This window comes from Anabas testudineus, chromosome 5 (genome assembly GCF_900324465.2).
Source record: "Anabas testudineus chromosome 5, fAnaTes1.2, whole genome shotgun sequence".
NCBI lineage: Eukaryota > Metazoa > Chordata > Actinopteri > Anabantiformes > Anabantidae > Anabas > Anabas testudineus.
In genome coordinates this window covers 20,003,409-20,026,194 of record NC_046614.1, presented here as the reverse complement: position 1 = coordinate 20,026,194, position 22,786 = coordinate 20,003,409, and the positions used below count along the sequence as shown (strand labels likewise).

At 40.1% G+C, this 22,786-nt stretch overlaps 1 protein-coding gene across 7 annotated transcripts in view; it reads right to left on the bottom strand.

Moving 5' to 3' along the window:
• Nucleotides 1-19,864, bottom strand: part of anks1ab (ankyrin repeat and sterile alpha motif domain containing 1Ab) — a 35,235-nt gene extending 15,371 nt beyond the window's left edge. For 6 of the 7 annotated variants that reach the window (XR_003298077.1, XR_003298076.1, XR_003298075.1 and 3 more), the window contains exons 1-4: nt 19,321-19,864; nt 11,186-11,252; nt 4,612-4,727; nt 221-319 (exon numbers count right to left, since the gene is read on the bottom strand). Coding sequence is in view for 4 of the 7 variants with exons in the window: in XM_026349320.1 (XP_026205105.1) it covers nt 221-319; nt 4,612-4,727; nt 11,186-11,252; nt 19,321-19,602 (564 nt within the window). In the remaining 3 variants the exon portion in view is untranslated. The remainder of the gene's footprint in view (nt 1-220; nt 320-4,611; nt 4,728-11,185; nt 11,253-19,320) is intronic. The other variant, XM_026349319.1, reaches the window with a different exon arrangement.
• Nucleotides 19,865-22,786: the final 2,922 nt, after the last annotated feature.

The window sequence follows — 22,786 nt, the reverse complement described above, 5'->3', positions numbered from 1 at the left end:
CTCTACCGCGTGTCGTTGGCTGACTGCTACTTCAGCTCTGATAAACCACTGATCAGGTGAACAATACGGCTTTGCATCTCTCGACGTGCACAAAGCTTTTCCCTTCATTATCTATTTCCGCCTGCCATTGTTATGAAAATGATGTTCTTTCTTTTTTCCCTGAGACACTGTCAGTCACTGTCCTTCCTCAGTGCTGAGGTTAAGTTATGATGTTAACTACCTTGGGCAAGCTGCGTGCCGCATGGAGGATTTTCTTTCTGTGTCCTGGGTCAGTGATCCCGATGTCTCGAAGGTCCTGGTCTTCCATCACGTTACTTCCCTACATGTGCACAAACACAGGAGACAAGCACAAATAAACACATTCACACACACGCACACTCAAACACACGTGCAAGCAAACCAAGATGTACACACACAAAATAGACATAGTGTACAATAGTACAATATAAATCAGTATTCTATTATGTACTGTGTCTCATTCACACACACATACACATACACATAAAATACACATGACATGACAAATAGCTATAAAATCACAGGTCAATAAAATGTCATGACTCAAGTGTAACTATCAGGGCAAACTGTAGTTGGACCAACACACACTTGCTCATTACATACACAGTATGCGCACACGCTCTGAATATGCACATCTCTGACACAGGCAGGAACAGCAGTGTGGGAGGACAATGAAGTCAAATAAATTGTGCATGCCAAGAGTAATCAATCTGATTTGGTGCGAGTCAGAGGGAACAAAGGCTTCATAACTGCAGCAGCATCCACAGGATCCCTTTGCTGAAGAGTTTCTGCGAGGAAAACTAAACAGCCCAAGAACAAATAAAAATAATTCACCACAGTTTCTAACAATTGCTTAATTTAGGGCATAGAAACAATGAACAATAATCATTTTGCACTAAATCTTGACTGACAAGCAAGATTTTTGTCTGGTATATTCACCGTGATGTCGTTGCAGTTTATAAACAGGGATAAAGATACGAGGAGAACCTTGAAAATGTGGAGCTAAGCATTCTCCCTGCGGACTGCTGCAGATTGATTCTTCCTGGCCAAGAATGTTAAAATGTTCTGTAGTCTTTACTCAATCTGCTGTTGCTGGATTGGTTACAGAGCACAATGCAGCAGCGTTCGCAGGCCTGTAGCAGGGTGCAGTAGGGAGATTACTCACTGATCGCTAGAATAAAGGTCAAAATGAAGCGGGGTCTGATGTAAAGGAGGCCCAAAATAGATTCCCCACTTTTATTAACACAGTCTGAAGTTTGATGATGCCTCGGGAGGCTCGGAAAACTTATCATTACATGCTGCATTTGAAACATGTGACAGGAATGTATGCTTCAGTTCTTACATAGCTTATGAGCTATGGTAGTTTGATTTAATCTGATACGACTTGCAGATGTAACCATGGTAGTGAAGTCCTTCATCGCACTAAATGCACTCAGTTGATGCAAGAATGAATTAGAATTGCTCTATTGCTCTGCCCCACAGGACTTGTTTAGAAAATACAAACGTTGTTGCTTTTTCAAGAGTCAGGAGGCGTAACAGTGATCCAGCTCAGGAGAAACTGCCTAATTTATGTGTTACAAAAGGTATGTTCAGTTCAATTATAGGAGGAGGCTGCAGCATCTGATGTAATATTAATGCAGGAGAGATGCAATGGAAATGCATGATGGGAAACATCTAAGATGTTTTGCAAAATTTGCCTCATTGCCACATTAGTTTGGACATCAGAGCAACAAAGCATAAGACACACGAAAAAGAAATGATGCGGAATTTCTGACTGTAAATGAAATGTGTGGGCATGAAGACCAAGAGAATGAAAGCCACAGGCGCCCCACTTCTGGTAGCATGAAAGGAGCACAAAATGATAATCATCGTGTAAAAATTATGAGAATGGGCACACAGCTGTTCATAATTTATGATCCCTCAAAAGCTGCATCTCAGAGCAATCATCACATGCAGAGAGGCTTGCCGACTCATGTGAGCGCCTGCTCTCTTGCTCTGGTGGGCGGGCCCAAGGAAACAGTCCAAGCAGCGCTGTGCATCTTCAGCGGTGACAGCTGTGGTTTGTAGGTACAGTATGGCTTGCATGCTGCCATTCCTGCCATTGCAGAATGAGATGGAAGAGGATTTTTTTGTCTTCCTCCGCGCTCACAAATGAACAAATGATAGTAAGAGTCTAAAATAAATCTGATCTGGCTCGAGTGTGATCTTGTTTTCTAGCTTATTGTCGTTGCCCATTTCTCACCCTGTTGTTCTTTAATAAGGCATTATAACGCAAATGTATTCATTCATTTCTGAATTTCCCTTCGGGGATTAATAAAGTTTATCTTATCTAATCTTACAAAGCATGGAATTCAAAATGAATCACAAGTGTACTGCCCTCTACTGACTAGTCTTCTCTTATTTGCAGTGAATCGCACAAACAAATTGAGATGTTCAAGTTCAGCCAGATTGATGACATCTGAAGCAAGTCTGACAGAATCTAAAAGGGCACAATATTAAACATTCACAGTGTCTGCCTGACTACTCTGACCTTTCCCTTGTTTGCAACCTCTACATTCTCGTAAATATCCATGGGTAATTTGCCTTGTGAAGCTAATGATTTATTTCCTTGATGCATCAAGTCCAGCAGACACATTAGTCGTGGCATGAAAATGAACATCAGAATGCCTAATGACCCATAGTGTTCATCACATTATTGCCAAGAAATCTTGATCAACATGGAATCTTCCAACCCAGTTGTCAAGACAAGAAGGTTGGTGTGTTTCCTTTTTAACTACTGTCTACATAACTGTAAACTAACTGTACAGCAAGACAACGATATACTCCATGAGATGAGATGCCATGAAAGATTTAGAGACGCTTTTCACACTGAGCTAGCTATTTATTTAATATTGCTGGACACATCAGGCTATAACAGGTCATGCTGCAATTCAACATGCAAGACTGAATTGTGGCATCATTGATATGATCTGAATCATATCAATGACTTCCTCTATCACACATATCATTTACTAGATTGTTGAAGAACCGACATTGAACTACTGGGATCTAATTCTTGTTGTTTTAATACGTAATACCAGAATGTACAGTATATTGTCCAACAAGCTAACATCTGCTATCAGAGCAGAGGACTTGGTTTGGCTCTAATCCACATCACACATCCCTACACTATTCCCTTTACTATGACTACACATGCTATTCCTTTAGAATTGATGTCTTCTCTTATGCAGCCGAGTCCGTATCTCATATCTGCAAAGCACTTCATGAGTAGGAACTAGTAGTGGTGATGACATGTTCAGAAGGACTCTGATTATGATGTGATCTCATTCCTTACCAGAACGAACAACAGATCAGGGAGACGTACTCCACCACTGTAACACTTTTTGTATACAACCACTTCCCTCTAAACTTGCTGGTCTTTCTTAACCGAGCTCAGCTGTGACAAACTGATGTAACATATAGTCCATAATGCTAATGCAGCCCTGTGGTGTGAAAAATATCCGGGTTTACCCCTTGGGCTTAGTTATTTACAGTGTACAGTCATGTTTTTCAGAGTAGCATGGCCAAGGGATTGAAAACGTAATGGTGATTTCTACAATTATTGCTACTGTAAATGCAATGTCAGGTTCACTCGCCATGTTCTTTACAGGAAACATGATAACGCCCCAAGATAAATTGTGGATGTCTTTTGCAATACTGTTAAATGTAGTTATCAATATATAATCTGACAGAATTGTTAAAAATGCAAAATATTCATGAAAATGTGTTAGTGAGTCTGAGAAATATTAATCTGTCAGGGTTAGTTTCCACAACCATGACATCACCGCCCACAATTTATGTCGCTTTTGATAATTGACTTGTTAATAGTATGTATAACTAAAACAAATGTTTCCATGCCATGTGTGGTTGAAAAGCACAGACATACAGTATATAAATGCATACATTAGAGCATGCTGCTGCAGTGTAATCGTACATTGTGCCGTCAGCGCAAGATTGTCTCATAAGCACCACCAGAAGAGCACAGAGCATAATGAGCGGAGGATTTAGTGAGATTTGGTGAGCAACCATACAAAATGCATTCAGTGTAAACTACAGTGTATTTAGACTGAAGATTGTTTGTATAGGTTATGTGACAATAGCTGTGCAGGAGTCAAGTTTAGTGGCTGTAAATGAGAAGATTCAATAAAAGGTGAAGAGGTGACTGTAGTGAATTGTACAGTAAATGGGACAGCATGAATGGGAATGTTGGAAAATTTTAATAGGCTTTGGCTATAATTTGTCTTGCCCCTCGTGACAGGCCATATTCTTTAAAGGGAATCAGTGAGGGGCCATAAATCTTAGCAGGGTCATGCACGCACAGAGATGAAGAGGAGTTATAAAAGGGAGAGGGGAAAGGGGGAAGGAAAGTGTGCAAGGGTGAGCAGCACAAGGAGAAGATGAGAAAGGGGGAGTGGAGCTGCTGAGAGACAGGCAGAGGGTGAGAGAGCAGAGTGGTGACATAAAAAGACAAATGGAGCCAGGGTTGACAGACGGAGAGGCACAGTGAAGTAAAGTGGAACCGACCCCTGAGATGACGTGCTGCAGGTGACTCACCATGAATCGTAGGTCGTCAAAGCCATTGAGCAGGAACTTGCTCTCGTACTGCGGCAGCCCCACGTGCTCCAGCCACTCGCCAACCGGCTGGTCCAGGGCTTTACCACAGGCCCCATCTGCCGAGAGAGGGAAGCGCTTCAGCAGTGAGAAGCCGTTCAGCCGGTAGCAGCGGCACTCAGAGGACGACACATGGCACTGCCACATCATCCTCGGCCAGCAGAGGCAGAGCCGAGTGCAGCAGCACCAGGCAGGGTGGGGGGGAGACAGGGTCCAGGCTGGGGTTGAGGGGCTCCCACTGCACAGGCGGGGGCCTGGCTAACTCAAACACAGGAGGAGGGTAGAAAATGCTGCAGGCCCACCTCAAGCCCTGCAGGGGACTGACTAGGCTAATATACACCCACTGGTGTTAGTGTGACTGACTGGAAATGTCAGGCGAGGGTGGAGGTAGTGCAGGGAAGGAAGCCCATCTCAAGCTTGGTACTGTTAGTTATGTTGGACTGAGCCACTACAGCATCTTCCAACAAACAGGATTCACTAAACATTCCTTTAGTGAGCAGATGAGCAAATGTAAAAACTAGTGCCTAGCTAGTCCAAGAACATAACAATACTGAAAACTACAAGACAAGAGACTAGATTATTTTAAGTTTGAGGGAAAATGGAAATAATTCATCACTACATCAGACATTCTCATACATCACACATTATGAACTCTGCCAAAATTAGCCCTATCATTATTCTAAAATCAGAAATGACTCCCTCAGGGTGTAACACAGAAATATTCAGTTCCCCCAAAAATAAATTTGTCACGGTTTTCACCACATACTTGTAAAGCTCTGGCTGAGTCCCATGGCTTCATTGGTCAACCTCTTTGAGAGCTAGGACACGGCTCATACAATGAAGGTAGCAGCATTCTAAAGTACTGTTGAGGTACTCGGGTTATTTTTGATCAAGGAATACACATTTGCTTAAAACATGTTTTGTCCTTACTCCAGAGCCCCACGGAGCACGGTCAGGTAGACATATTGTAAATCCTACATCAAAAAAAGAAACGACTTAGGATTTCCACAGTGTGCTGACTCCTCAAACTCCTCAATTCATAATCAATTCCAAATATAGATTCCTGGATAAAGCTCCAGCTAAGCTGTCTGCCAAAAGAAAAGGGTTTGGTGTCCTTGGTGGTGGCAGTGCTCCCTGTGCTGCCCAGCATTCACACTCTTCAGCAGGCTGCTGGCTGTTTGGCTCCGCTAGAGAACATGCTTCTCATCTCTCAAAGCAGTAAATCCAGGTTCAGATCCACACGGACGGCAGGTGAGTCTCTTTGCTCTGAAGCGAGGATGACTGCAGGACCACAGTAGTGCAGGTTCAGCTAGCTCCTTCCTGAGGCAGGCGCCCCCAACTCCCACCCCAGCCCACCTGGTTCTTCTACTCGCTGGGTACAGCTAGCAGCCTCTGTGCTCAGGGCAGAGGTTTGCTGCATCCCCTGCCTGTCTGAGACATGCAGGCAGTGCAGATGCAGTCACAGCAGCTGCTCCTGGCTCACACACGCTACCCCTCACTGCTCACAGGGCATAACGTCCTGACGCCGGCTACTTCTACACAGGAGACCACAGATCTGCCTCAACCTCAGCCACTGCTGCCACGTCCTTCCCACATCCACGACAGGCAACAGACTCAGTGATCATCCCCCCTTCTCATCCGAGCAAATCCCTCAAGCTCTTCTTTTTAACCCCCCCTCCTCGTTCTCGTCTCACTCTGCTTTCTTTCTCTCGCTCTCGATCTCATAGCCCCATTCTCATACCGTGTGATCGCACTGCAGGGCTGCCGTATGCTGCCTGATGAAGTGGGGTACTGCTCCACGTAACCACCTCTCCCTCTCTCTCCCACTATATCAATTCCCCTCCCTCTGCCTCTCTCTCCCTCTCTGTCTTGCACTCTGTCTCGCTCGTTGCCTTTCATTCTCAAACACACACACACTTGCAAACACACACTCTCTTCTCATTGTCTACCCCTTTACCTACTATTTGTTCCATTTCTTTCACATACAAATGCACAGATTCTCGCTCTTGTCTATCTATTTTATTCCATCCTCATCCCCATGTCTCCCCCTCTCTCACCCACACTGCGCTGATTAGAATTACACAAAAGCACTATGATCTTGCCAGTGCAGAAAGGACACCACAGTGGCAAGGAATGAGGACTGAGCCCAAACCCTGTCCTCTTCTGCAGAGAATGAATGGAATGTAAAGGTATGACGGAGACCCAAACCTGTTCTGCAGGAGCAACACCTATAATTTAGGCTAAAGTGGGATATTGAAACAAAGAGTCTCCTCAAGCCTCTGCTTATTAGCAGATGGCTTTAATTCATTTACATCTTACTTTGATGATAGGACGAGGGGGGGCAGCATTGATTCAAGTCAGCAGAATCCCTAATGCACTCGTACAGAGGAGAGAGAGAATGAGCGACGAGATGAGAAGAGAAGAGACACACTTCAAGTCCATCTCCATCTCGCGCAGTCATACAGCATGACAGAAAAGAGGCAAATTCCATTATGTACTTCCAGATGCTCATGTCACATCATCCATTTTTAGAGCACAACAGAGGCTACTTACAGGAAAAAAAGCCCGGATAAACAAGTGAGATAATCTAAAATTCAGATACATGTTTGGGTAAAAAGACTCACGCACGCTGCCATTTGACTTTGAACAAACTGCCAGGATCTACACAGGAAACAGCAGACTTTAGCACCCACCTATGCAGGGCTGTTCGCTGCATCCGTCACTTGTGTTATCTGGGTACAGCTGCAGGCAGAGCGTAATTATGCAGGCTTTCAAGCTGCTTGCAATCACCTCACACACTCCCAGATGGGTAGTCAGCCAGTCAGTAAGGCAGTCAGGGTAAGGAGAAGCGGTGCCAACAGAGGGAGGCAAAGTGAAGGGCTATTGATTGAACCTCCTCCATAATTGGCTGCCTCTACCACTGTTGCTCTGGCGCTAACGATCAGGTAAAAGGCCAGGTCAGGTCTCCGTGACCCTTCAGTCATCCACGAGGACCAGAGGCGCAGTTGCTGTCAGATTTGCTCTGAATGGGGAGAAGAATGATGGAAAGACGAAGTGAAGGAGAAACAGAGGAGGAGAGAGAAGGAGACAGACGAGATGTAGGAAAGAGACTAATAGAGGAGGAGGCAATAAAACGAAGGCAAGATAAGACGGTAATAGGAAGTAAGAAGGATTGAGGTGGACTAATTATGATTCACTGTAAGATCCCACAATTCCTCCTCCTCCTTCTTCATTCTTTCCTCCTGAGCCCCATACCAAAGTCAGCCCTAACACCACCATATCTAGACAAAGACTATTAAAAATACCAGGCACCCCATCCAATTACTTCCATTCATTTGGGTCAGCAACACCTCCCACGATAGTAGGACCTAATTACTGACTGACAGAGTATCCAGTGCTCGTCTGTGGAGGGCGGGGAGGGGAATGGGTCACTGTCTTATCCCCTGTTTAAACAGGCCAAACTGTCAAATCTATCCAAATGGTTTCCATACAGTACTGTCAGGCACTGCTGGGTCTAGACTCGGCTCAGAAGAGAACCCAGAAAGACCTATTTACAGTGGAAGAGGTTGTGCCTAGATAAAGCCATGCCTCTTGATCAGAGCAGGAAGAAGCGCTAGCTTGTCAACACACCCAAGCACTGAAGAAAATGCGCCGCAAAGCTGAATTAATTCAGGGAAACTGAAGGCGGACTCTTTTCCTTTGAACGTAAGAGTGTGCCTGTACACAAACCGCGCCGATGCCTCCTGTGTGCTGTTAGCCGAGCTCTCTCTCCACTCCCTCTCTCTTTTTAAGCTCATTTACTCAGTGCTCTCCCAGCACACAATCGAGGCATTGGTGATGGGCACAAAACACAAACAACCTCATCCTGGAGCTAAAAGAATAGCACGAAACTGGAAGGCTGTTTTTATAGCCACAAAAATCTGATGTTCAGAAACCTGTTTCCTGAAGATGAATCAGTTGTCCTTGGCTCCTTATATGCGAGGGTTTGTGTATGGAGTCAAAATACTTGAAAGCAGAGACAGAAATTCGGGTTTTCTAATTTCTGTCACAATAGAAATATTGTTGTAAAGGTTGGATGAAAACTGACAGTTTAGTTTCTCGTTTTTGTATAATCCCTCGTCACTGCCTCTCTCTTCCTCTCTGCTGTCGATGACTCTGAAGGGTACCTGTTTGTAACGAGTGACGCATACAAAAACAGCCACAATAGCACCCTTGCAACTACTTCGCAATCTCCAATTAAAATCAGAGCAGCAACTGTATGACTCAGCTGAATCTGGGACACTTTCAGTATGCCATTCCTCAAACAAAATCTATAAATAGCACGCACCTATAAAAGAAAGAAAAAAACTAATTAAACACAACACATTTCCTTCTAATTGTTACAATAGCAATTAATTTGCTGAGAGTGACTTGATGTGCTAGAAGTTGAGCTACAATTAAAATCATAAATTATCACTGCCATGGAAAAGAGCTTTGCTTTAGGACTGTTTTGTTAATGTTAATTCTCTTTTGGCCTAAAATGATACGAACAAATATCAAGAATTGTGTTGCGATTAAAGCAACCTGGAAGGAACTGATATAAACATTAACATAATGATAGTAAATAGTAATGGTAATTGCTGTTGTTAGTGTTTTATTACAATTGCTTTTTATTTTATCATTATTATCATTATTTTAAGAGTATTTTTATATTTGTTGTCTTCTTTTTTCTTCTTATTGTCTAAAGCACTGAAACGCATTATGTTTCTAAAAAGCACTTTATAAATTATGTTTACTTTCATAATATTATGTTAATAAACTGGGGGCTATTCACAGGCGACCCCTTTACCAGCCCCTTTACATCACTGTTCTGCTCTATTATATTTAATTTTCATGAATTAAAGTGAAATTTAACTTGTAAAATGAAGATAAGAATTGATTAAGTTAGTAGATGTCCTTCACTTTGTACTCACAGACGTACAGTGTCAGCTTAGGCACTGGGCTGACAGGAAGAAGTAATCTAAGATGTAGTAATTACTAAATGACACAGTATTATTTATCTTCTACTGTCTATCTTTGTTATTCCTGTGGATTAATACTTCATGTGCTTCTATCACAGTCACATATTTGACTGTTTCTGAAAGTGTCCACAAAAAACACAACGTGCATAATTAGTGGGAATTTCATCTAAACAAATCTAATGAGACAGAGGAAACCGTCCTGTGCAGACTTAGAGAAGCTGTTACACAACCCTGTATGATGAAACCTCCTTATGGCAGAGTATCTAATGATGGTAGGTTTACACTGTATCAACTCAGGAGTGTTATCTAAACAAACTGAGCTGATGCCAGCTGGCTTCTCCCTCTGCACTGCCTGAAGGGTACTTGATGAAGCATACTATAAATTCAAGCCCTACTGAGATATACTGTAACTCCAGAAAAAAAAACAAAAATATGACAGTGAGGAGAATTCAGAATTAGATTTCCAATAAGGGGGGAAACCTTGTGTGTAGCAAATTACAATGATGCCAAACAAATGTCAGCTGGAATCTCTGTGACTTACGAGGACAGCAAACTACATCCTGTCTATGGTGAAGACGTATTTTAATTTGAACAGGACCAACAGGGCATTTTAGGATTTGAGGGTCTAAAAAATCTAATAATAAAATATCATGATATTAATTTTTAATAGAAGAACAAAACATTTTAATAGGGATACCATCAGGTTACCACAATCAGTTCTGACCAAGATATAAAGTAGTAGTTTTAAAATGAACTTGTTTTATTGTCAACATCCACCATTTATGTTGCTGATTTAAAAGCTGCACCTTTAATAAGCAAAATAAAGTTTACAGACTCATTAACTCTAATGAGTTGATTAATTAAGAGATAATTAAAATGTTCAGGAAATATATCGTTATGAGAATGGGGCAGACATAAGGTCACAGTGACCTTGACTTTTCCCTATTAAATGTAATCAGTTCACCTTTGAATTCAAGTGGACGTAGCAAAATTTGAAGACATCTTTATAGCGTCCTAAGGTACAAACATTCACACAAATGGTGTGTACAGAAAGACAAACAATCTGGACCAATAAAACTTTAAAGCAGAGCCATAAAGACGAGGCATACTAAAATTGTTTATACTTGTATTTTTGGCTTATTATTACACACATTAAAATTACATAATTATCTTGCAGCTCTTTCTCCACCTTTTCCCAGCTCTAATAAAATATGTTGTCATTCACGTGTGTAATAAGTTGCAGGGTGTAAAAAGTTTGATAGCTGCTAACTTTACATTTATTTGCCATCCAACTAATTCTACAGGACAATCATCATTGCAACGCCAAGGGCAATTAAGCACTTTATAAATGGTTAATGAATAAAACTCTTTTAATCCCCCAGACCCAGTTGTCATTTTGCATTAACCAACCAATAAATTACATACTGCACAGTCAAACTCTGGGGGGGAATAAAATCACTACTGCCAAAATTAAAAGTTCTACCATCATGAAAACAGAATACATAGTGAAGCATTACCTGCGCTTGGTGTGGGATGTTTGGATGTTTCAATACCGGCTCCAATCAAGTTCATGAGCTTCTCAATCTGTTGAAGAGAACAGAAATTAAACATGGGAGTCAACAATGCTGTATTTTATTGAATCTTGTCTGTTTTCTTCAACAAAAACACTGGAGATCCAATGAACAAAGTCTTTCAGCACCCTATGTATCAACATTTTCTATTAATAGTAATATTTATTTAATTTCTAATAACCCACCTCCATCCCACCATAGCAAAACCAATTATACAATAAAAACATAAGGAGTGGCAGTGTCTGAGGAGTTAAGACAGAGAGCTACTGGTGCTGAGAGTGTTGGGAAGTATTGTTTGATTGCCCTCACAGACCTGTATTATTTAGGCTTTACAGCACAAAATCAACAGCTTACCGCAAGGTTAAGTGAGCACAACTCACATGCAGAAGATTACAGAGCAACTGAGAGAAGAGTTGTTTATGGGCTTAGAATTCAGAGCAAAAAAATGTTTATTTAAGTAGTCTCGGGCTTTCCAGGAGAGAGAAAATACATTTCCAGGTTGTTTGTTTGCGTTTGTTTATTTTGCTGCATAATAGCTCAACAAAGTGCTTTTGGTGCTAGATGCAGGATGTGGCACCAAGAGTGGATACAGTTGATGCATGTAGGACTAGTACACAATACTAGCGTTTAGGTTTAACTAATCTAAATATAGTATCAAATCTATTCACTGAATTTTTAAAATACCTTCCTCATTGCTGTTTAACTGTAAGCAATTTGTCAACAGAGATCCATTTGCAGAACATTTGTACCATTCACCTTGTTACAAGACAAAAGACCATGCAGCATATGTATTTTAATAATCTTTGGTTATTATAGAAAATAAAAAGTTTAGCTCCGAATACATGTTTGACAACTTTTACAATGAAATCAACAGACTGAGGTCACCCATAATTCTATGTGCAAACTATTGCAAATCAGGCTGGGAACTGAATTTAGAATCGCCAAAATAGGTCTATTCACAAATCAGCGATGAAGATTTTTGCAAGCCTGAAAAGCTGATTCTGCTTTCACTAGTGACACCAGAGACAGAGCCAGGCTTATTTGATGTAATATTTAGTGTTTGAAAAAGCCCTATGCACTTCGCTAGTGGCATCAACAGTGTGGAAAAGCCTTGATTCATTTCTAAGTCAGGCACGTGGGACGCATGGCATATGCCTCCAGCAATACAGACCTTGCATTACTCTTTGAATTAACCTAGTTACATTCTATATCACACACACACCAGGACTGCATTACTTCTAAGCTTAAGTGAACCTTTATTAAAACCTGTCACCCAAACGCTGCTTCAAAGGAAACCTGTGTCATCATCGTTAAAGTGCTGAAGTATTTTATGACATCATGCACATACAGGCTCATCCTCCACATATACCTAGCTAAATGGTTTAGGGTACATATATATATATATATATATATATATATATATATATATATTCTATACCAGACTGTGTTTGAATCAAAATCTTATTCTAAACTAAAAACGTTTTACCAAACTCTAAATGTGTGGTCTCATGTGCAATGTGTGCTCTCAGTTGAATTTGAACTGAGGCTACACTGAATTATTATATTTCAGGAATTGTATGCAGTTGCAAACAATCTTTAAAAGCTAATAATTCAAAAAGAAACCTTCATTGTGGGCTGTAATTTTTGATGCTACTAATGGATTTAAAAACCACAAATGTCCACTCACCCACACCTGAAAACCAGCTCTCAATGGGAGTTAATTTCAAACAACGTATAATGTCCATTGGATGTCTGAGAGCAAATAATCAATGCAAAGCATCTAAATACACAAAAAAGTAATTTATAGGGCCGTTAAAGGGAACACAGGTTCCTGGGTGGACTGTATCATTAAATCACTCTACTCTGAGTGACAGCACTACACCCTGAAGTGATTTACATGTTAATAAAGCTGATGTGCTCTTCAGTTCCTGCACACACTGCAGAACTCACCCATTTCATGCCCTTTGACCTTTTCAAGCTCAACTCCCACAGTGAAAAGATTGAAAGGTGAAATTGTTTTGATAGTTTCTAATGCAGTTAAAAGAACTTCTGTGATCAGTTGATACCCTTAGTACTTATTATTTATTATGCTTATTATTCACCTCAAGGTAAACAACAATTTTGAATTCTTACAATTATATAATGACAAAATAACTGATGGACAAGTTAAGACTGAGATTAAATCTACGGTATATTACTCCTTAGCTCTTACCAAGAGATATAACTTTGTGGCTTCACACACACATTAGAAGTTGTGCTTGTTACTTTTATTGGCTAAGGGTTTGCCAGTATTTCCCTCAGATGACCTTAGTGAATACTGCTACAGTCCTTATACCTACCTGAAATAATTATAGTTGCTTGTTCATTTAAAAATAGAAATACTATTCTGACAATAGCAATAATTAGGAAACAATGCCAAATACTGACAGAAGCTGTTCTTTATCATGCTGTATATGTGGGGATGTGGTCGATCTCTAATCACATTAACAACATAATTAGTAATTTTAATTGTGATTTAAGAATCAACAAACACAGCACTTACACTGCACAAATGATCTATCAAACTACATCAACTATGGACATTCTGCAGCGCTTAATGGTCGTACGGCGTTCACCACATATTTCATCACTGGTTCTGTACAGTAGTGAAAATAATCATTTTATTTTATCATCCAGTGAATTTGAGAATATTTTGCAACCCCAGTGGTAGTCTGACACCGAGCAGTTGTTGTCAGTCGCTACCCTCTAACAGATATATCGATTTGTAGCTGTTCCTAGTCATATACTTGGTCAAACAAAATTTGCTCTTTGAAGAAGTCGGTAGAAATTTGTGGATTGAATAACAGTGCCATAGTGCTCACTGACACATTTGTAAAAACTTAATCAAACTCTGTATAAATATTTGAATTAATCAAAATGTGTAGTTTTTCCAGCATTTTAAACACCTCCATAAAATCTGATTAGCAAAGTCTGCGACTGGGAGACATATTTTAGAATTTAAGTCGATTTTATAGTCATAACAGAGGCTGCTCCACTCTGACATACATCATTTTACATGTTTCTAACTTGTAATCTTTTCTTGCATGCCACTGCTTCTCCTACTCCCATCTGTCTTATCTACTCAGCTATATGTTCGTCAATAAAGGACAGATCACGTGAAATCGCACAGACAGTGTGCTGTGCAGTTAAACTTTACTATATTGTTTACAGAGCCAATGTTGGCTATTTATGGTTGTGAGCCAAAAACAGAACAGATAATGGAAATGATGGCAGAATATAATAAACTACCCAAAAAGACTGCCTGCTCCACTGGTGCTGGTCTGGAAACAGGATTACCTCCTAGTTTCACTGTCAATAAAGACAGATGGGCCAGTAGCTCTACACTATACAAGACTCAGATCACTTAATTCTATCCAGAAGTGCCCATGACTTGGATCTATTTTCATTATTTTGACAGCTTAGAATCCACACAGCAAAAAAAAAAAGAAAAGAAAAAAGTCACTGACAATGGTTTGACAGCCTGAACATGATATCACTTCATGAGTAAATGTAAGGTAACGCTACTTCAACACAAACTGTTCCTTTGTTTGAATCCAATTGTCAACATGGATGACCTACACTCTTTACAGCTCCCGAATGCAGCGCAGCTGAAGCCAAATGACAGGTGGCATTACGCCTTTTATGTAGAAACAGCGTTGCTTGCTAACATAAAGCCCAATCACAAAAGCATTGAATGTGCTGGCATCAGACTGCTGCTATAAAAATGCAGACTGTCTGCTTCGGCCTGTGCTTCAACACCTTTAGTTGTGGGCAATTAGGGTTTATCTACATAAGCTAAAGTCTAAAAACTACAAAAATATGGTTTAAAGTATAAAATATCTGTAAAAAGATAAAATACTTTTGTAATGCAAGCAAATATCTGATATCACTCATGTCAATCACTATATTCTATAGACACTATAGACCTTGACATTTACTCACGACACCTGAAACATTTATATGACATTCACTACCCTGCTCTAGAGGTGTCTAGTTTTTAACTGTAATAAATATAAAAAAAAAACATAGAAGAAGGTTTTGTTTCAATATCATAAATCTTTGCATTATTTCCCATTTAAATGTCACAGCTTGGCACCATCTTTCCTGCTAAATTCAATTTCCAACTGTAAAACAGTCCCATTTATAGGCGTCAGCTTTTTTTGGTCATGAACTTCATAACAAACAAATGAACAGCATCAATTAGTCTGGCAACATGAAAGTAAGCTTTCGGTTTCAAGCTTGCGTTTACCACAAAGACAGTCGGATTTAGGTTTTTTGCTACATAACTTTACATCATTTAAACGTTTATGACTGCCCTAGCTGTCCCTGCATATTTTAAATTTTCATATTGCCATTTTCAAACGGGCAAACGTGCATTTTTCAAAGCCCAGAGGTTTTATACACGTCTACCTCTTGCACGTGTAGAATAACATCATTAAAGAGCAAACTGGTTGCACTGTGGGGTCTCCTGCGTTACACTTTTTTACGGGCAATGTGACAGGTGAAACAAGACTGTGCCTTCCTCCACCCAGCCCCCACTAACACCATCACCACTACTCTCATATTCATGTACCACATCTGTCAAACCAGATCTTGGGATGTGTTCACTCTGCTGTAAAGCGCTATATAAATTATAAACCAGCTTACATGTACTTTGAAAATATTCCCTTTATATAAACTGGAATTACCAACGTGAAAACATTTTCATGGCTTATTCTCTTTCATTTTCACTGTGACCGACACAAATTCAAAGATAATGAAAACTCATTTTGGTTTAAAAGTCATAATACAATCAATGGTATCTTTATTCACACTGTCAATTTAAAAATTATTATATTACAAATGGTGTACAGGCTACACATATTTAAAATCATTCATAATAATTGAAATAATTTAAAATAATAATTAAAAACTACTAAAGAATTTGTGTATTTTCATCAGGGGTCCTGATCTACGTGTGTTATGTAAACCACAACCATTAGTAAGTGAAGAAGCAGTTCAAAATCTTGCATGTGTAATGACCTAAGGAATACAGCTGGGAAATTTAGATCGCACACACACACACACACACACACACACACACACAAGACTGAAGCCACTCAAGCATCTGTAACGTGTGGTTATGTTAACCTTTGCCTTTTGAGTATTAAACAGATGCAGTGAAGACATCAATCACCTTAATCATATTTGCCATTTCTATTATTAGAAACCTGGTAATGGTCACCGAAAAGCCGCATTCTTATATAATAAGTGTTATTTGAGATTTTACTGTTAAAGTGAAAAGAGGAACCTAGTACTGTAGACAAGTAAAATATCATGCAGTGTAGTAAAGAAAACTTATTAAACTATTTTAAAAAAGCTTTTTGTTGTTTCTAGGAGCTCAATTTTTTTAAGTGAAACTTGATAAGACTCAAAAATAATAACCCTTTATCAAGTACTACTGCATTGATAATGCTTAATAGTTTTTCAGACAGATAACTTTGCTACTTGGACATCAGTTAACAATTATTTTGATACTATTTCATGTTACCATGTTAAAATCTGATATGCCATCATGACCACTGTGTCAAGTGAAAGTTAACAAAGAACAAAGAAACACCAAGAAGATTATTTATAATACTTAAATAACTAAAAAATACTTACTTAGTTATTATTCTAATTGATTTTCTGGAATCCACAAAGTCTCTTCTAACCATCTGGTAAAATATTAAAGATTTTTCAAGTTTTTTAAATCACAACAGAATCAGAACCAAAATAAAATGGAATTACTTGACTTCTGTTTTTGATTTGGTTCTGTAAAAATTAAAGTCAAATAAAAATGTAACGACGTTAAGAGTTAACTTGAAAGTTGAAACTTACAATAACTTTAAACAGTGAAACTTGCTTCACAAATTGAGAAGTAACTTACAGCAATAATGTTTACGTTCGCTAAACATGTACTTGTGAGGTAAACTTGACACAGAAACTCCAAAACAAAGCTAAAACTTTGCATCTGCATTAAAAATTAAAAACATTAAAATTAAATTGCACATCTAGACAAAACACTCTTTTCATTTTTGAAATTATACTAACATTCGATACTTTTTCATGCCCTTGGAGAAAGTCTTGTGGCTAGGAAGCTAAATTAAAGGTGTCAAAGGCCAAAGTTTCAGTGTCTTGTCCAGTGACACTTTGTCATGTGTATGCAGTGTGTATATGTGCAAGTACGAAGTCCTCAGTATGCAATCTGGCGATGTTTGATCTGTATTAAGTATTTCAGAGAACAAAAAGATTCTACAAATTCTACAAAACTGATTATTAAATGTTTAAATATAATACAAGTCATTTCACGACAGTGGGAGACAAAAGGTAGCTGCACAAGCTTCCAGACATAATACAATTTAAAATATATACTGTGTGTAGCACTGAAAATGTCAGTGCGGTTTAAAGGTTATACTTAACTCATAGCTTCTTTTTTGGTAATAACAAAATCCAAATGCCAACATTTGTCTCCACTATTGTTGCTTTTTGTGAGCGTGCAAATGTACTGATTGAAGGGTATGTTTACGTATCAGACATAAAAACCCAGCTTCCCCCTGAGTGTCGTGAGTGACTTAAATGTTGATGGTGGTGGCTGATTGCTTCGTAAGAGATACGCACGCCAGAGTCAGTTTTCGCCCCCGGTTTATACGCACACACCCATATCCCCAACCCAAACAAATCCCTTGAAATCTGGAAGAGAAAACAGACACTCGGGAACAGCTGCAAAACAGGATGCCCTTGAGAACAGGACACTCCACCCAACATGGCCTGAATAAACATTTCTGTCAGACTGCAGAGGGGTGGAGCAGAGATCAGGCACACGACACAGAGAAAAGGTTATATGTTCCCAAACACACAGGGAATACTTTAAAGCTGAAACGATTGGTCGATTGACAGAAAGTTGATCTGCAAAAGTTCTGATAATTGTTTCAGTTTCAAATATTTTATATTTTATATAACAAAAAATGCTAAAATAGTCACTAGTATTATTTTGCTGGTGTGAACTCAATTTAACAAAGAAAAAAAATCAGCAGTGTGATAACAAATGAGCTCAAAATGAACAAACTAGGTAAAACTGTAAACTAGGTTTCAACACCTGCTTAACAAGTTGAGTTTTAATATTCAGTCGGGTTTTACTGTAAGTCAAGACAAAACAACCCCCAAGAGTCAACTTGATCTGATATGTTCTAATATGTGGTGAACCTTAAAAAATTTAGCATAACGTAGCCTCTGACTTGTGCCCTAAAATAATATGATCAAAGTTTTCAACCATTGTCCCCACAGGTTTCAGCTATTTAAGTGCATCTGGAAGTTTGGGCAAGAAATGATTATTCATTTTATCGTCTTTGCAGTGCTTTAGGATGTGCTGCCCTGATGCTCCAAAGTGCTCAAAAATCACAAGTTGAGGCCTGTGGGGATAATGGGGTATGCAGGGGGGATTTGGGGTGGAGTTTGCTCACAGTGGGCTGAGAGTAGATGGCGCAAGACGGAGCAAAAGAGCCAGAGGAGTGCAGGAAGAGACAGTGGAAGCGTGGGTCGGCCCCTGAGACATGTACTGAGTGGATGTGGAATGACAGCACAAGCCCAATTAGTCTTGGATGCCAGGGCTGCTACAGGGAGGTCGGTGCAAGTGATCAAGCCATTCATGCATTCAAGCACTCGCCTGCAGGCATTATCCGCCAACAGCCTGGGTAAAGTTACTCTATCAGTGCTTCTGCTGGACTCCTGATTGCTCTCATACTGCTGCCTCTACTCTTCCCCTCTTCCTTTGGTCCTTCCACTTTCCTGAAATGTGCTGCCGTGCCCCTTCTGATTAATTTCTTTTTTCTCCACTAATCCTTCTTGCTTCTCTTATCGTCCTTTCTTTTCTTTCACACATTTACACTTCCTAAGACACTCTCTCTTAAAGACATTAACACACTCTACTTGAAAGCCAGTCCATGCCTTAACCCTGAAAGTGCCACTCCCTGTGTCCTCTTCACCCTCCCACTTGTTTCCCATCCCCAAAGCTCGAGTATTACCTCATCCCACTCAGAGGCAAAGGAAGGCATGCGCTCCATGGATGGTTGCCCAGAGCTGCAGTTAGAGACAGAGCCACTGCGGCCAGCCAGACTTCCATCGTCCTCGCTGACGGGTGATGCCAACAAGTCAGAGTCCGACTTGGACAAACTTCGAGTCAGCACCAGGTCCGCAGGTCTGACTTTGACTGCCACAGCTGATGCAGACTTGGCTGAAACTTTACCTGACTCCTTGATGTCAGCCTTTGGATTCTGGATCACCTTGACGCAGTTGGCATTCGCCATTGTTTTGGAGCTGCCAAGTGCAGTTCAGGATCCTTAGTTTGCTGCAGTACTTTGACTTGTTTAGTCAGTCCAGAGAGTCGTCCAGAGTCTTTGTAGAACTTAAAAAGTTCTGGTGTTGGAAAACCAATCACTGTTAGAGCTGAAAGAACCAGATACATGAAATGTAATTACAGAAGACTGATTTAATCTACCTGCACGCAAACATGCTCCAACTCATGCCAAGTGCTCTTGTTTAGAGGGAAACGGAGCAAAGAAGTGAGAGACTTATTGTACACAGAAACAATCATCAGGGACCACCCACTAGTTGTATCCTGTTGCCCTCCCCTTAGTGACTCGTTGCATCAAAGAGTCCCTCTCCTGACTTTTTTGACACTCCTAGTTGCTGAGATTAGATTATCTATGTCACATGTTCGTGTAGTCCTTGAATGAATGAATATTCTCAGAAGAATCTAAACTATAATGGAAAGCTCCAGTGCATTTCCATGAGCACATAAGACAAACATACTACACACAGATCAGTTCAGTACATAGTGCTTTAAGGAGCAGGATGCCTGACTTCAACTCACTATCAGCTAAAACGAACTAAACTTTTAAGTGTGTACTCTTACCTGTTTGCTCATTTATGTCCAGTTCTCTCCCTGCTCCATGTTCTTATGTCCATCCTGTTCTGTGGTTGTTTTCAGACTCTTCAAGAAGACAAGCTCGGTCCCGTAGTGAGGATCAGAAGACGAGAGGATCCCAAAGCCTGGCCTTATTCAGAGTGACAGGTGGGGTAATCAGGTTACTGATGCACGTGGTGGCTGCTCCGTTTAAAAGCAGGGAGCGATAGGATTCCTCCTTTGTTGTCTATGTTTGTGTGAGACTGAGATTACTGAGCTTAGTTTTGTTATAGTGGGTACAGTACATGTGTATATTCAGATCATTGTCCAACCAGCATAGAGTGCATATCAACTTATACACATCTAGTTTTTATTTAAACTTGTAGTTTAAAGTTGCCCACAGTAAAATAATTTTTTTCTAAATTAGCCTGTAATTTTGATCTATAATAAACTTTGATGTACATAATTTACATGCACAAGTTACTGCACAATCTTGTCCCATTGTCACAATCATTTTGATGCCAAATCATTAGCTTACATTACTTTTTCCTGCTTTTCTGCATTTTACTTGAAGTAAAATATCTTAATGATAACATTTATCACACTATAAATGCCACAAGGGTTGTTTGTCTTTGTTTTTATTAGATTTTAGGTTTTAGATTTAGATTTTTTTGCCTTTATTTGGTAGTTTACAGTTTAGGGACTGAAACAAGGACAAGTGAGAGGGGTATGACACTCAACAGAAGTCCCCCGGAAGGGAACAAAACTGTGGATGTTGCAGTTATGTTGTCTGCTGGACACCCCATCGTGTTCTCTGACCCTGATTGTATGAGGGAAATTCAAACTCTTGCAGAGGTTTAAAAAACAAAGAGAGGAAGGCAATATTGATGCTATGGGAGGACTGTAGAAAATATCCTACAATTCTATTCATGACCATTCTCAGCTAGGGAGCCATTGCTGACAAAAAGGGTCTCTTGGTAGGATCCTTAGTATTCACAAGCAACTGTAACTGTGCACAGCACGTCTCTGTGCCCTTTGCCCTCAAGCAACCAAGTCCCTTGCATGCTCACCTCTTCCCTATGGGCAGTGCTGGTATGTAGATGACAGAAAAGATAACATCCTTCACTTTCCATAGAGCATTCACAGGCACACACTGCTTAACTGGCAACAACAAAAGTCACTTCTAATGAAGCTCTGAGATTTGTACATCTAATCATCTTTATGATTGTAATGAGGATGAAACAGTTTAACTTATCCACATCTTGTGTGCCATTTTAGACAATAGAGGCTCCTGAATACAACACGTTTCAAGATAATAATGTCTCTGCAGCATATTAGAGCGACTAAAATAAAACATGCATCCCCTCCTTCACTTGGCTGACTGCTGAGCCTCAGGCTAAAGACAGTGGTGACTCATGAACACTCTTCTCTAACAAAGACATGCACACTTTGCAAGTCACAGAGAGGCAGCTCGTACAGTAAACTCACACTGGAGTCCAGTATTTTTTACAGGCACCATGTGTGTATGTGTGTGCTCCTAAATTGCTTCTGCTCCCTGAAACATGGAAGTGATTTTCAGGATGCTTGTGTGTGTTTGTGACAATCCTTTTCCCCTGCTGTATCTGTCCCCAGGTCCACAGTTGACATTATTAATAACAGTGTGCAAGTCCTAAAAGCACATTTCTCACCACTTAGAGTGTAAATCATTATCTGTCTCCGTAATTTGGTGCTCTGCAGTTCCCACCTGATCAGCCCGCATTACCGAGATGAGGCCACTGGGTAAAGACCTAATAAAACTAATCAGCCTTGGAAGCTATTACCTTCAGATAGGCTGTTTGGTTTCAAAACAAGTCTGCAACAAATGGCAACAAAAAAATTCCAAATGGTGCAAATCTGCCTCTCACAAACACTACAAAATGTGCTTCCCTGTATGCCTGGGAATCTACAGACCCAAATGACAGTTAGATGGTTCATCCTGCTGCACTGTGTTTGGATTATTCTCCTTAGAGAGACTGAGAGGATGTTAACCCGAGAGTCTACACAGACACAAGAATGCTCTGATGCTAACCTTAGAGGTCAGCTGTTCCCCAAGGCAGCAGAGATGCCATTCATCCAAGATATCATTTTGAGAGCCCTGAAATGTGGGAATTTGTTCTGTTCATCACTTGACAAGCAGAAATATGAAATATGTAATAATATACTAGATTTATAGTATAGACAAGAGTGTGTACTGTATGTAAATATTGAAATAACAGCTAAATCATATGGTAACTAGGGAAGTATACAGTAAAAGCGATTTGCACTATTTTGGATCTATGAAGCAGATGTTCCTCATTTTTGAATGAAATCATTGTAAAAGTTACTTCAAAGCTAAAGGATTAAACGAATCACTTCAATAGAGGCAACAGCCAAACTACCTGCTGTTAATTCAGAATGTCTAAAGATGCAGCTCCTGTGAAGGCTTTTCAGCAGACACGAACAGAGCTGACCTCTCAGCAGGGAAATGGGAGGCCAAGTGTGCATGGCTGAGTGAAGACGTAGCGCTGCATATCCATCAGTGTTAGAGTGGGGGAGTGAGAAACAGA